Raw genomic sequence first — 15,515 nt, 5'->3', positions numbered from 1 at the left:
ACTTCAAAAGCTTTATATTTATGTAAAATTATTAAAGAAAAAATAACAAATTGTACAACAATATTTTGTAGAAAGACTGATGCAACATGTTTGTACAAAGAAGAAACTAGCTTTCCATTTGGAGCAAACAGACACTTGTACAATAGTAAAAAAAGACTGACAGATTTTCAGATTAGAAGAGTTTTTGCGTGGAAGACTATTTCTGACGTAAGAGATAACAGTTTTCAGTGAAGACGCTTGTTTTCATCTCATCTCATCAGCTACACCGCTTATCCTCAGTAGGGCCGCGGGGGTGCTGGAGCCATGACAAATATTCAGTTTTGGCTGCAGACGACAATAATTTGACAAAAAAAAGAACATTTTAGAGTAGAAGGCGTAAGTTTAAAAAAAAAGATGATCAGGGTAGAAGAAAAGAGCTTTCACTGCAGAAGTGAGCAATGCTATTTTTATTTTATTTATTTTTAGTATGGAAGTTGCTAGTTTTAAGCTTGGAACAAAATGAAACATTTTCAGCAATGAAACTCGTTCTGGGCGTGGCGGACATTAGTTATATTTGACAAACGACAACTGCTTTCAGTGTAGAAGAACATACTAATCATCATAGAATAAGCTAGTTTCTGCTCATTTTTGCCAAAGGAAACAAGAGCTTTCAGTGTAGGTAAACACTAATTTTCAGCATAGAAGCTCGTTTTTGCTTAAAAGCAGATACAGTAACTAGTTTTTGTCCGAAGTTTTATGGTACAGTTTACTCGTGTTGGTTTTTGGTGCGCTTGAAGTGCAACATAGGACGACACATACAAATATCCTTTTATTTTGTATATGCTCATCATCTCATCTCATCTCATCAGCTGTACCGCTTATCCTCATTAGGGTCGCGGGGGGGCTGGAGCCCATCCCAGCCATCTCCGGGCAGTGGGCAGGGGACACCCTGAACTGGTTGCCAGCCAATCGCAGGGCACACAGGGACAGACAACTCATTCGCTCATTCACACCTAGGGACAATTCACCTGAAATGCATGTTTTTGGAACGTGGGAGGAAGCCGGAGTGCCCGGAGGAAACCCACGCAAGCACGGGGAGAACATACAAACTCCGTACAGGAAGTCTGGAGCTGGATTTGAACCCACGACAGGTTTCCATGACATGAACTGTGCCGCACAAGCGCTAACCACTGCACCGCCGTGCTGCCCATGCTCATCATGCTAAGTAAAAATAAATATGCATGATGCATCCTGTAATTTGAAAGCTATCCACCAAAGAAATCAAGCTGCCGCATAAAAATCGATATGTATGACTTTATCTGCATTTTACAATGACTCAAAAGATGAGAAAATCCGTCCAAAAACAGTCCTGCGAAAGAGTCATGTTGCAGTAATCCAAATATTATTGTAATCCAATAATTGGACTTACTTGCTGTGAGACTGAGAAGCCAATTATGATTTCTCCCTCGGGAACCTCCCAGGAAACGGTTGCAGAGTCGGAGCGGAGGTGAATGACGGAGACGTTGACTGGAGCTGGCGGACGATCTGACGAAAAATGAAAGACCACAGGGAGGCCTCGTTAATGGACAGAAGGTTTTTAAACTAATAAATTGTCTGTGTCGTCTGCTTCCCAAGTTGAACCTCTGTACGGACGAATTTGAGTCCATTAAAATGAATTTTAGAATCAGGGGCACTGACTGCATATTAAGGACTGCACCATACTCATTATATCTTAAAAATTATATACCGTAAATTCCGGACTATAGAGCGCACCTGATTATAAGCCGCACTTACCACATTTTAAGAGGATAACCGCTTTTGTACTACAAGCCGCACCTGTACATAAGCCGCATGCGCCCACATTAAATCATGTATCACAATCACAAAATTAACCCAAACCCGACTTTGAATCCCGCGATTGAAACTGAATATAAAGTACACAGTCCAAAAACCACAGCCAGCAAAATTAACATAAAATGATACCAGTACTTAAGGTTTGATGCAGACCTGCAGAGTCTGGATCCCGTTTAAAATAATCCAAGGAAAAAAAATGTGTATTTCCAAAGGTAAGGGTGGGAAAAATATATAACCACTATTGTCTGCTGTGTCCACAAACACGCTCCCGTTGTTTTCGCCCCTTCTTTTTGATTTGCCCGTGGAAAACATATGAGAATAAGTCTCTAAAATAAATACATTACAAAAATATACAGTTGCAAATACATATTATACATGGTTACACATATTTACAAAGAAAGACAGTACACCGAGAGAGTTTTCAAAGCTTTAATAATAATATAACTTTCATCCCAAACCGTGCCTGTGAAGGGTAGCAAAACGCTACTAGGAACACGCTCGCAACACAGTAAACGGGTCTGTTGAAAAAAATATACGGTACTTGTAGATATCACGGTAAACCGTCCTCATCTTCATCCTTATAACTGACGTCAAAGTCGTCTTCCCCAGTATGGGAAAGAGACTTTGTCATATATCGTCCCGCGCTAGGGATGACTAGCAACACACTCGCAAAGTAAAGTTCACGTACAGTAGTTCTGTTTCCTTCTTTATCGGACTGCTTAATTGCTTTTAGCTTGAAAGCTGCGTCATGTGCCTTTCTTATTGCAATTTACATGGTGAGGATATGTCTACGCTAATTTAAATTGTGCACAAGCTAAGAAGTTGCAGTCTTCCTCGGTGCATAAATTCCACCGGTCTAAATCTTACCTTTTGTACTCGAGCGCCGCTGGCGCCCGTTAGAAAAATTACATAAATTGGCTGCATCACTGAATAAGCCGCAGGGTTGAACGTTTGGGAAAAAAGTAGCGGCTTATAGTCCGAAATTTACGGTAGTCTAGTTCAGGAATTCGTTTAGAAAATCTGTAGATATTGGATGTTGACAAATCCCTTTGCAAAATCCTACTAGGAAATGGTTCAGCAGTTTCTTAACAGTCATCCACCTGTGACACTGACGTTGGATTTTCAATCAGGTATAAATCACTGCCACTGTTAAAAATAAGCGCAAAAACACAGCCCTAGTGTCATTTACGTGCTTGTAAAGATAACCGCTTTGGCTACAATGGCACTTGTCTTTTGTCTAAAGACAAGCGACCCCCCCCAACCCGTCTCGCCTTGACATATTGCACTATTCTCAGCTACCCCACATAGTCTTTTTTTCCCCATCTCCCTTTATGTTGCCTTATTTCACAGGTTAGAGAAGGGCTGTCACAAAGAGAGACAAAAGAAAAACAGGCTCTACAGGTTTGATTGTTGGGATTTGTACATAATTCACTACGATTTTGTCAAGACATGCTCTTATTCACACAATGGTGAAGGTCAAGCAAATCCAAATGTGGCATCTGTGCAAAGAGTTTCTCTCCTAAACCAAAAAGAATCATCTGCAATATCAAATGAGCACCATGTGGGCTGCCGAGTGGCTTCTGAGTAGGTTGAAGAAAAGGAAAAAAAAAACAGAAAAAAAAACTGCAACCACTATTTAAAGCAAAGACTAATTAATAAATTGACAACCACCCAGCGAATGTCATCTTAACAAAATATGTGCAATTTGTTTCTTCAAAATTCCTTAATATTGGTCAGCCCACACTAGTGGGTGTCATTTTGGAGGTTTTTTTTACCGACTGGAGTGATTTACTTTTCATTTTGGAAAATGTATTTTTGGCCCCTTTTTTGCACAGTACAGGGCAGCTTATACTTTCATTGTGCGAGCTACTTACAAAATGATCTACCCCCCCAAAAAAGTGGAATTTTTCTAAATATCTTAAAATGTATTGAAGATTCTTTGTACATTCTTTTACTACGGCAAAAATAATTCCAGTGTAAGGTAAAAACCTTCCTATTTTGTGGAACCGCTGACAATATTTTTCAATACACGCTTAAATTCCTTCAAAATGATAGTTCACAATACAATAGTCAAATTGGTAATAAGTTATTGTAGCAAATAAGTAAGAATGAATTGCAGTTTTAAGTATTAAAGTATTAATCGCCCTGTACTCAATTAATGCAACTACATGAGTTTGTAATAGTAATTGAAATTTAAAAAAATAAATAAAATTAGATTAAAAAAAATAAATCTATTTTTGCATTTGTAAGGGATACTGATAAAGGGCAAAGTCATACATCTTGTGATATATGAATGTAAATGCAAATGTATGGCATTTGAATTCTTGATGAAATTCTCACTAGATAAATATGTATTATTTTGAAAACATATTTATAACAAATTCTAGCTTTTATGACAAAATGTATAAGTCTCCAATTTTATACTGCATTTCACATGCCTCATTCAACTGAAAGCCCAACAAAAAACCATTGTGTGTGATCGACCGGTAGATTGCGAACAACAGTTAGCACGTTGATTCCTTCACAAAAAAATAGCATATTGTGATAAAGTTCATCATTTTCTGTAATGTACTGATAAAGATTAGACTTTAATATATTTTAGATTCATTACACATACATGAATTAGTTTTAATATTGATGATTTTGGCAAAAATAGTAAGGAAAAAAAAGACATTCCCCATCTCAAATAATTTTAGTATTTCATCTGACCACTAAAGTGTTTTTAATAAAAAATTTAAAAAACACAGCCAACCCTCAAATAATTATGTTCAGTTATGCACTTAATACTTGGTCGGGAATCCTTTTGCAGAAATGACTCCTTCGATGAGGTGTGTCATGGAGGCAATCAGCCTATGGCACTGCTGAGGTGTTATGGTGGCCCAGGATGCTTTGATAGCGGCCTTAACCTCATTCGCAGTGTTGCATTGGTTGTCTCTCAACTTCCTCCTCACATTATCCCACAGATTCTCTATGGGAAACGGGTCAGGAGAGTTCGCAGACAAATTGAGCACAGTAACACCATTTCCCAGTGGTTTTGGAACTGTGAATAGGTGGGAGGTCGTGCTGAAATATAAAATCTTCCTCTCCATAAAGCTTTTCAGCAGATGGAGACATGAAGTGCTTCAAAATCTCCTGATAGAAAGCTGCATTGACCCTGCTCTTAATAAAACCCAGTGCACAAACACCAGCAGATGACATGGAACCCCTGACCATCACTGACTGTGGGTACTTGACACTGCACTATTTTGGTCTTTCCTTCTCCCTAGTATTCCTCCAGACTCTGACACCTTCATTTCTGAAAGACATGCAAAATTTGATTTCATCCCAAAAAAAACTTTGCTGCACTGAGCAACAGTCCAGTGTTGGTTCTCTGTCGCCCAGATCAGCAGTTTCTGGTTCAAAAGTGGCTAGACCTGGGGAATACGGCACCTGTAGCCCATTTCCTGCACACTTTTGTGCAATGTGGCTCTGGATGCTTTACTCCAGACTCAGTCCACTGCTTCCTCGGGTCCCCCAAAGTCTGAAGTCAGCCTTCACCACAATTTTTCTTAGGATCCGGTCACCTCTACTGGTTGTCCAGTGTTTATGCCACTTTTTTTATTCCCATAGAGTTCGCACTGGGGTGCCTTGATACAGCTCTCCAGGAACAGCGTATTGGCTCAGAGATTTATTTTTGTGTATTACCCTCTTGCTTGAGGGTGTAAATAGTGGACTTCTGGACAGCAGTTTTACCCATGATTGCGGTTTTGAGTATTGAACCAGGCCGGGAAGTTACAGCCTCAGGAATCGTTTGCAAGTGTGTAGAGTTAACTCCAACTCAGATGATAAGGTCAGCACCTTTTCATGATCATGTTGGTTTTTTGAGATACAATTTTCGGAGTTTTCAAGACCTGCCAAAATATGCCAAAACCATTAATATTAAAACAATAAAAGACCTGGAATAATTCAGTTGTGTGCAATGAATCTAAAATATATGAAAGTTCCATTTTATCATTACACTTTGAAAAATAGTGAACTTTATCACAATATGCTAATCTTTTCGAAGGACCTGTATATGCCAAACCCCTAACAATATCATCAATTTGTGTTCTACAATTTTATATTGAAATAAAGATGTTAAGAATAAACAGATTGAAACAAAAATATTTGATTAATCAACAAGTGATTTAACAGATTAACCGATTTTTCCAGTAATAGATTGTGTCAGCCCAGCAATAAATGTCGGTGTGCACTACTCCAGGCTCTCCACATTACGCAACAGCTAAAAAGTAAGAGTGACTGGTCGGAAGGGCCGAGGCTTGCTGTCTTCCAGGACAAATGGGAAGACCCTTTTGGGATTTGGGCACATTGCCGGGATGAATAATTGCCTCAGGCTCACTCACATTAGCCGCTACCTCCTTTTAGGGCTGGTCTAACGACATCATTTGAAAATGAATGAATACAAATTCCATAATACTCATCTATATATATATATATATATATATATATATATATATATATATATATATATATATATATTTTTTTTTTTTTTTTTTTTTTAAGATTCTCAAAGAGGGTAAATTCATTGGGGCTGTTGAGTTTTGAGCAGCGGAATCATAAAACTGTCAGGCGGCGAGCCGGCTTGCCATAATACTGACAGCATAGCAGGAGAAGAATAGACAATTTCGCCTGTCAGATTGGCAGGGGAGACAGTTTAATGAGTGAAATTCCATCTACACTTGATGTCAATGCAGACATGTTTTTCTTCACCTTTAGCACACCATATGTTGATGCCATTTAGCAGAATAGTTCATGCCAAAAATAGTACTATTGTGCAGAAAGCAAAACTTCCTGCAATAGTTACTATGCACATGATGATTCAAGATCTCATCTCATCTCATTAGCTGCACCGCTTATCCTCAGTAGGGTCGCGGGGGTGCTGGGGCCCATCCCAGCAATCATCGGTCAGTGGGCAGGGGGACACCCTGAACTGGTTGTCAGCCAATCGCAGGACACACAGGGACAGACAACTCGCTCACGCATTCACACCTAGGGACAATTCAGACCGGCCAATCCACCTGAAATGCATGTCTTTGGAATGTGGGAGGAAACCGGAGTGCCCGGAGGAAACCCACGCAAACACGGGGGGAACATACAAACTCCGCACAGGAAGTCCAGTGGCTGGATTTGAACCCACACAGGAGGTAGATAGATAGATAGATAGATACTTTATTCATCCCCTAAGGGAAATTCACATTTCCAGCAGCATCCCTGAGCTGAGAACAGTACAATAATAAAGCCAAAAGAATACAATATACAAATACCCAGTGTGACGTGCAAATGCCCACTGTAGCGTGTTATATAGAGTAACTAAATAGTGCTACACAGAATACATATTGCAGTAAGATTCGGAGACCTTAGAACTGTGCCGCACACGCGCTAACCACTGCGCCGCCGTGCTGCCTGTGATTTAAGATACTTAGCCAAATTGAATTTCATCCTTTGCTTAATCTCCAGGAAATTATTTTAGATTTGTAAAAACGGAATGTGGGAATAATATCACGTGCACCATTTTGCTTTTATTAGCATTTTTTCCTCAAAATCGTGTATTTTGTGTTTTACTTGCCCACCTAAATTGTGTATTATTTTTAATCTGTCAACCCATAGTTCAAAACATGAAAGAGAAATACATTAAAAAAAAAAAGTAAGCTTACTTGGCAAAACAGGTTTTCTCAATTTTTTTTATTTCTATTGTTTGTTCATGCAACATCGATTCTCAAGGTTTCTAATTCTCCTCATGTTGAGGTTTTTGAGTTTTTCCTAGCCCTTGTGTAGGTTTTATATCAGGGCATGGTGTAATAATAGTCTGTAGTTTGCAATAGTCTGTGCAGGCCTTTGAGACTCCTTTTGATTAAGGGCTATACAAATAAACATAACTTGACTTATTACCAATCCTCTCTCAAACCATACAGCCATTAAAAGACCAATTTAAAACAGTTGTAACGTATCTCCATTCGTTTAAATGTATAGTGAACTTCACATACGGATGTTCAATCGTTTTTATTCAGACAGATTTCATACCGATACTTTGAGCCATTCAAATATAGCTGGTATTTTTAATATAAATATGTTTAAATCAAACATATGTTTCCTTAGCATTTCTTTTAATCATTGGCAAAAATAGCATTACCCTAATTTTTAGTGTCTGATAATAAAATGGCCACTAGAGGGTAGCCCATTGTATCCGCCATTATTGTGAGTACCAAGCCTAAAAAGGCTGGTAACGGCGCCGACACCAGATAGATGGGTGAGTATCTATCTTCATTTTGAGGAATTAAAAAAAATAATGGAAAAATGATATCAGTTTTCAGGTATTAAATAGATAGATAGATACTTTATTCATCCCCGCAGGGAAATTCACATTTCCAGCAGCATTCCTGAGCTGAGAACAATACAATAAAAAAGCAAAAAGAATATACAAATACCCAAAGTGACGTGCAAATGCCCACTGTAGCGTGTTGTATAGAATATCTAAATATTATGCTTAAAAAGTTACGAGTTTATAATGTATTTATTTTACTGCACTTCATCAGTATCGGGGTTCACTTATAATCTAGTTTGACCATGTTTTTCTTAGACCACAGCACAAACTAGTTAAAATTTTGGTTGGTAACCTCAATACATTACCAGTTCCTTCAAATGATGTCTGTCATACGTTTTCAGAAAGGTGACACCGAAGTTTTTCTTCTTTCTGCAGTATGACTCAAACATCCCACAAGGGGCCAAACTTCGCCAAAGGTGCTGGACTCAATTTGAAATACCACTTCTCAACAAGGCACCACGCTCGTGTATTATTGATTATAATTGGGTCTGCATTTCCTCTCTGTGGCACATAATTATATAATTGCACTACTTTGATTTCTGTGTTGTTCTATAGAGTCTCAAAACGAACCCACAAACGAGTGTAGGGAGGCTTGGTTTTACCTCAAACGGGAAGTGAAATTACAGACTTGATATTTTTTACCAACAGTTCAAGTAAAATACACCTAAAAAGGGTGTTTTATAGGTTTATTGTGTATGTGAAAAGTTCTGCTGAATAAAAAAAGGGTTTATTAACAAAATTAGTTAGCCAGAACTACTATTCTATAAATAGATTTAACATAATGTTAAGCATGTTCGAACGTACTCGCAGGCTGAAAACTAAATACATATTTTTTTCAGCGGTGCATAATTCTCCTATGCTACTTGGTATGCACACATGTAATACGTTCAAGGTGACCTTTAAAATTAATTCTTCAAGATTGGCTTCTCATCCTTGGTAGGTTCATGAGTCTGGGGGGATAGCCATAAAAATACTATATATGCACAATCTCTTTACAGTGCTGTTATCTTCTGTAACGAAAGCAAATGGCTACACGGCTAAAAATTGCAGCACAAAGGACAAGAGAATCCACTTTGCTTGATGTCCTCTAACATGCCACGAGCATGCTACGGTCGCAAAGAAACGATGACAGAGGCAGATATTATAGGGCGGCATCAGCAGTTTTGAAATCAGCAGGTTGCCAATACTAGCAGGCAGCATGCTTGCAAAAACCTTAAAAGCAAACATGTGCACTTTATTGCTCCCCATTTTAAAATTAAAGAAGGATTGTCAACAGTCTTAGTTGAGTTATGAGTAGTGTCCTTTTGAAAGACTACTTTTCAATGGTATGCATAAGATTAATACAATTTCCGATTTTGGTGCGCATATTTAACCAGTCATTTAGCTTTATGCATTGGCCCTGTATAACCCAGAATTTACGAAGTCTAGACGAAAATTAAGGTCTATTACCACATGTATTCGTGTATAATTAGTTTGTTTTGTTTAAACCTTAAAAAAACAAAAACTCAAAAGTTCGAGAGCAAAATTTTACCTTATTAATGCAATCAATGACGAGTCGAATAATAACGCCGACAACAATCGCAAAACATTGGCTGCAATAGGAATTAAACCCGGGTCACAGCGGTGAAAGAGCTGAAACCCAATCACTAGACCACCAGTGATATAGCGAACAATGAAAAGGCATTTATCATATATCACTATCACAGTATTTTTGTTCACGGTACCAGAGAAAAAATTCTTTGAGAATGAAGAAAAGAGACGGTCGTCCTAAAAGATATAAAACGCAAAAAGGCATGACGAAGGAAACAACTCTTTGGTGAATCTGATGATGAATCAGACTTGGAAGGACATGAAAGAAACACAGTTTATTATAAATGTTATGGTCGGTATTGTGTACATAGATTAGTTTGTGAATAAATTATATTAATACAACGTTTACACCTCAATGCTTAGAACTTGAAACAAAATTGTATAAATAAAAATACAAAATTATGGGTGCGCAATATATACAAATAAATGAAACACAAACGGCAAGGAAATGATTGTCCAAATTTGAACTGTAAAAAGGTTAATTAGGTTGAGGGGGAAAAAAAAGTTAATGGATCTGTTACATTTTATTGTATCACTACCAGCCTTTTAAGATACCAGTATGACTTAAAATTAAAGGAATGGTTAAACGCCATTAAAAACATTCAAAAAACAAGTTATTTTTATGTACCAATGGTATCAGTTTGCGGTAACGATGACTATTTAAGAGAAGTGCAAGTATCAGTCTTTAAAAAATGTGGTATTGAACATCCCTAATAAATGGAATGTATGATTCCTGACAATAGATTTCAGTATCAGTGTAAAAAATGTTGTGTACACACTCTATAACAATATCCTGTCACCCAACACCAGATCTATTCACATGAAACTGCTTTTTAAGTGGGCGGGGGAGAAATCCAATTATTTAACCTGTAAGATTAAATCAAGAACAATGATGTAATATAAAATGAAATAAAATGCTCAGTGAGGCCATTCCAAGTACAATGAATTATGAATTTCCACTCACTATTTGAATCATAAATTATTTCACTTGGGAAGATACCATTTTAATAGACCACCTAAGACCATTCGGCCCATCCCACCCACCGCCTTGAATATTAATTGAGACAAAACAGTCACCTTTCCTCCTGGAATGCACAGCCAAAACGTTGTGTTCATTTCCTTTCCCTTCAAGCTGTGCATTTGAGGCAGGAGTGCGGCTGCTTTGAAAGTTGCTCTCAGGGGATGTGAGAGATCACACCTCGTGCACAGAGAAGAAGTGGCACTCTGGTTTTTCAGAGGCATCATAATGCCATGCATGGGAGGAAGCAGATACAGGCGTGCAGCAAATATTTAAAGAGCTCCTCTAAATGTGCTTGGCGGATAAATGGGCTTGTAAAGAGCACATTACACATCCTCTTAAACTTTTTTCTATTATGTATACAATACCGCACGGCGAGGCAGCTTGCCAGTGTTTTTTTGGCTTCCAAAAGCTAGAAATGAGCCAATAACACATCCATCCATCCATATACTTCACTAGGCTGGAAGCTAAAAACAAAATAACATTTTAAGTAGTTATTGATTCTGTAAAGTAAGCTACTTTTAGTTGTGTATTTCTCAGATTCCTATGCTATTAAATTAACTTGTTTAACCCCTTTTTCTATTTTTAATATACAAGTAATCATCACACACACCCACACACATAGTCACGTTTCAAAGATCCATGTTTTCAGTCTATTTCCATTGTTTGTAATACGTTTTCAATGTTTTTCCATCGTATGTAATGTAATATGCATGCGCGACTCCATTGTATTCACTGCGCATGCGTGACCTTTCAATAAATACGCCTACTGGAACCGGATGTGGTCAGAGCGATTCAGCTAGCCAGACAAGATGGTCAACCTCACTACATGCGCAGTAGTTTTAAACTCTATTTAAATGCCTTTATCTGAATACTATGGTCAGCAATGGGTTTATATCTTTATAAACTCCGACAGATTCTCAATATGTATGTTTTTTAGACAACTCAAAAACACAGAAATTCAGATGGATAAGGAATTAAAGAGAACAATTCTGTTTCAGTATCGTCAAGGTACAAGAGAGTCCTGATGTAAGGTATCATAACAACTTGATGGTATTTGCAAGGGTACTAAAACGGGCCCTTTGCCCAGCTCCACTACTTTCTCAATCAAATTATACTTATTGTTACCCGCCTGATTAAAATGGATGTTCGACATTACATTTTGTCAGATCAATACTGATCATTTTTACACCCATTTTCTGTCCTTCTGAAAATGATAAAGTGATGAATTTATAGTATAGTAGACACTCAAAATAACAGAAGACATTAATGGATTTTGAACTTGCAACAGGAACAGAAGAGGAGCAATGCCTCAAATAGAGGATTGAAATCTGTTCCAACAGCCCTCCCTTTAGCAGTTTTTTTATGAAATATCCTAGGTTACAAAGTAGATCTGCCCCAAAGGGTGTAGATCTCAATGAACAGCAACATGATTGGCCGATCGTGACCATGATGTAAACCAGGGGTGTCAAACTTAGACAAGATATGGGGCCACACGATAGACAAACATATTCTTAGGGGCCGGTTTAGTAGATTAGAGAGAAAGATAGGGAGAGAAAAGTAAAGAGAGTGGGACAAAAGAGAGTAAGAGAAAGAGACAGATACAGACAGACAGAGACAGAGACAGAGCATGAGAAACAAGAAATAAAAACAAATAGTGAGTGGGGGGGAAAGAAAGAGAAAGAATGAAATCCAAAGAGAAATAGAAAGAGAAAGGAGAGAAGAGAGAAGGAGAGAAAGGGGAAAGAGAGAAGGGGGAAAGCAAGAGAGAGAAAGACAAAGAGGAGAAAATGGAGGGCAAAAGAAGGTAAAAAGACAGAGAGAAAGAGACAAAGAGGAACAAAGAAAGAGAAAAAGAGAGAGAGTGAGAAAAAAATGGGAGAGAGAGAGTAGAGAGAGAGAGAGTACTACAAGTACAGCATTTGTGAGAGGCACCTGACTTTGACAACATCAAGTGGATATATTTCAACCTACAGCTCGCTTTTCTCTTGCGCTTTTCTGAGCGTTGTCTCGCGGGCCAGATCCAATCCCCTAGTGGGCCTGATTCGGCCCGCCTGTTCGACACCCGTGATGTTAACGGTGCATAAATAACAGACTTGCATCTTTTTAATGTATCCAGTATTAAAAACAATAAACTTATTATAAATACAACAATATATTATCTATTTGAGCAAAAAGGGATTGTTTTCATATTTTTTATACAACGGTAAATTAATACGCCTATAACTCGCTCACTTGAATGGCAAATTGTAAATTTTCAATTTTGTGATGTGATTTTTTGCATGAGATTGAAGTCGAAGGTTGATTTACCTGGTTGCCATTAGCTCGGTAGCCTAGATGGTAGGGCGCCCACTCCGAGACTGGGAGGTCGCTGGTTCAAGCCTCGGCCTAATCATACCCAAGACTTACAACATTGGTACTCATTGCCTCCCTGCTTGGCGCTCAGCATTAAGGGTTGGAATTGGGGGGTTTGGTCACCTAATGACTAAAAATGGCTGCGCCCTGTTTGGCTGCAGCTGCATCGGCTCGCTACAGTTTAACTGTACGGGTAAGGTGTATCGACATTTTGTTCTGTGTGCATGGTTACAAAGAATGACAATAAAAGTAAATTCTATTCTATTCTATTCTATTCTAGCTTGAGAAGGTCCCCCTGATGCTCCAGCTCTGAAGAGCTGCCACATTTCCTCGTTAACAGCGCTTACCTGTTGATTAGGGTTTGAAGTTTCGGACATTGTTGGTATCATATCCGAACGTGTTAAAATGTTGTTTAAAAGACCAATAGCCTCACTGACCAGTCGACCATTTTCACACTCTAGCAATAATGTCCATTGGTCATCTTTAGGGCTAGACACTGAATCCCTAATGCCCCCAATAAGCAGGTCGGCGCCTTCCATGGCTGCTATTGGTGTGTGAGTGTGTGTGTGTGAATGGGTAAGTGAGAAGCACATTGTAAAGCGCTTTGGGAGGTCTTCATTGACTTGAAAAGCGCTATATAAATGCAGGCCATTTACCATCATGGTTGAAAAAATTATATACTTTTTTATAATATCAAAAAACAAAAATAAATTTCAAGAAAGGCATAATTTTGCATACATTTTTGAGGTAGTTACACATTGATCAAAAGGCTGTTTTAAATTCACAGGTCGTGTAATGCATTTTATTACTATAGAAATTAATAATGATGTTTGCTACCACATTTTTCCAGACTAAAATCATGAGTACGTTCATTTTCTTTTTGCAAAGAAATGCCTAATTTGGCATGTATTTAATGGCAAATTACAATTCCTTTAAATTCAGTTACTTGATTGTTAAATGGTTACTAAAACAAAGAACTCATACTAGTATCATTCTACGTTCCAATACCTTTAAAATGGTTGGTTTTGGAAGGGATATAATTTCGGTCCCTACTGAGAAATACAGGTGTGCGCAGCCACAGTAACCATGACGACACACCTGTATTGATTTTATAATTATGCTTTTTTAATGTGATGCAGCAAAGTACAGAAAATGTACTTTTGCCAATATGAACATTAAACTATGTTATTTAAAACGGATTTATCACTGCGTTATTTCAATATTTTTAGAAATAAGGTTTTCGTTTTGATGTGTTGAGCAACGTTTCATTGAAAACAGGAAATATGAATACAGTATGACATTTTTACCGTGGCCATATGTAAAAGCTAATCGCGTAGATGCTCAAGAAGGGCAGACTTTTGTACAGTGCACATTTTTAGTAGGAATCGATGACAAGAGTGGTTCCTAATGAATTGACCATGTGACAAAAATTATCATATACTGCATACATTTCGTCGACTTTTGTCACTTACTTGCCCCCACCAGGAACACGTCGCTCCCGAAGAGCAACAGGACCGCCGCGTGTATCAGTACCAGCGGGCGAGTCATGTCTCTCCCAGTCTCTCGAAGGCGAATGAAGCTCAAAAGGGGACAAGAATGAAGGACTCAAGTCCGGCCACTGCGGTCCATTTTCGTATCGAGGACAGAACGAGAGAATGCGGTTGCGGCAGTCAATGAGGCAGTCTCGGCACGTGAAAGACGTAACGTTACGGTATCACAAAAACGCGACGGGGTTCTGGAACATGTTGGGAGTCTGCGACGTGAGATGTCATTCCACAAGTGAGTGGCTTGCCTTTAAATGCTGGCGGCCATTTACGGAGCTCAGGTGAGGAAGCAAGCGACAAGACGGCGGCAGGCAGAATGACCGGAGAGAGAGGGACCCATTCAGTTATTTGATTGACAAATACTGTAGATAAATTGACCCGTAGTCCCGCCCCCAAGAACTCCCGCCTTTTGTCGGCGGCGGAAAGCGCTGCTAGCAAAACAGCCACAAAACATTGGTTGCTAATGTTGTACATTAGGTAAAATATCGTCTAACTGTTGTCTTTCCCTCCTATTTCATCGACTGCAGTAGACTCTACTGAGGTATAGGTATTTGGTCTTCTGGTCATCAAATGATCAATAGCAGAATAAATTAGTAATTAAAAAAATGTTGTACTTCATAGGCCAATTGGGTCAAACTCATCTGAACTCGGGGACCTCATGGTAGGAGAAAAAAACTCTAGTAGAGTAAAGAGAAGGAGAGAGAGAGCGCAAGACATAGAGAAAGAGAAAGAAAAAAAGAGAAATAGAGAAAGACAAAGGGAAAGAGAGAAAGAAAACAAAATAAAGCGAAGAGGAGAAGAAGACAGAGAGAGC

At 38.5% G+C, this 15,515-nt stretch overlaps 1 protein-coding gene across 5 annotated transcripts in view; it reads right to left on the bottom strand.

The window, feature by feature from the left end:
* fndc4a (fibronectin type III domain containing 4a) overlaps positions 1 to 15,082 on the bottom strand; it is a 46,184-nt gene extending 31,102 nt beyond the window's left edge. For all 5 annotated transcript variants that reach the window (XM_088325414.1, XM_088325416.1, XM_088325417.1 and 2 more), the window contains exons 1-2: positions 14,630 to 15,082; positions 1,409 to 1,524 (exon numbers count right to left, since the gene is read on the bottom strand). In XM_088325414.1, the coding sequence (XP_088181540.1) occupies positions 1,409 to 1,524; positions 14,630 to 14,705 (192 nt within the window). In that variant the 5' untranslated portion in view covers positions 14,706 to 15,082. The remainder of the gene's footprint in view (positions 1 to 1,408; positions 1,525 to 14,629) is intronic.
* Between the last annotated feature and the right edge of the window lie 433 nt (positions 15,083 to 15,515).

Source organism: Urocampus carinirostris, chromosome 20 (assembly GCF_059441175.1).
Source record: "Urocampus carinirostris isolate Australia breed hairy pipefish chromosome 20, RoL_Ucar_1.0, whole genome shotgun sequence".
NCBI classification, from domain to species: Eukaryota; Metazoa; Chordata; class Actinopteri; order Syngnathiformes; family Syngnathidae; genus Urocampus; species Urocampus carinirostris.
Note: the sequence above shows the minus strand (reverse complement) of the source record. Positions and strands in the feature narration are given on the sequence as shown.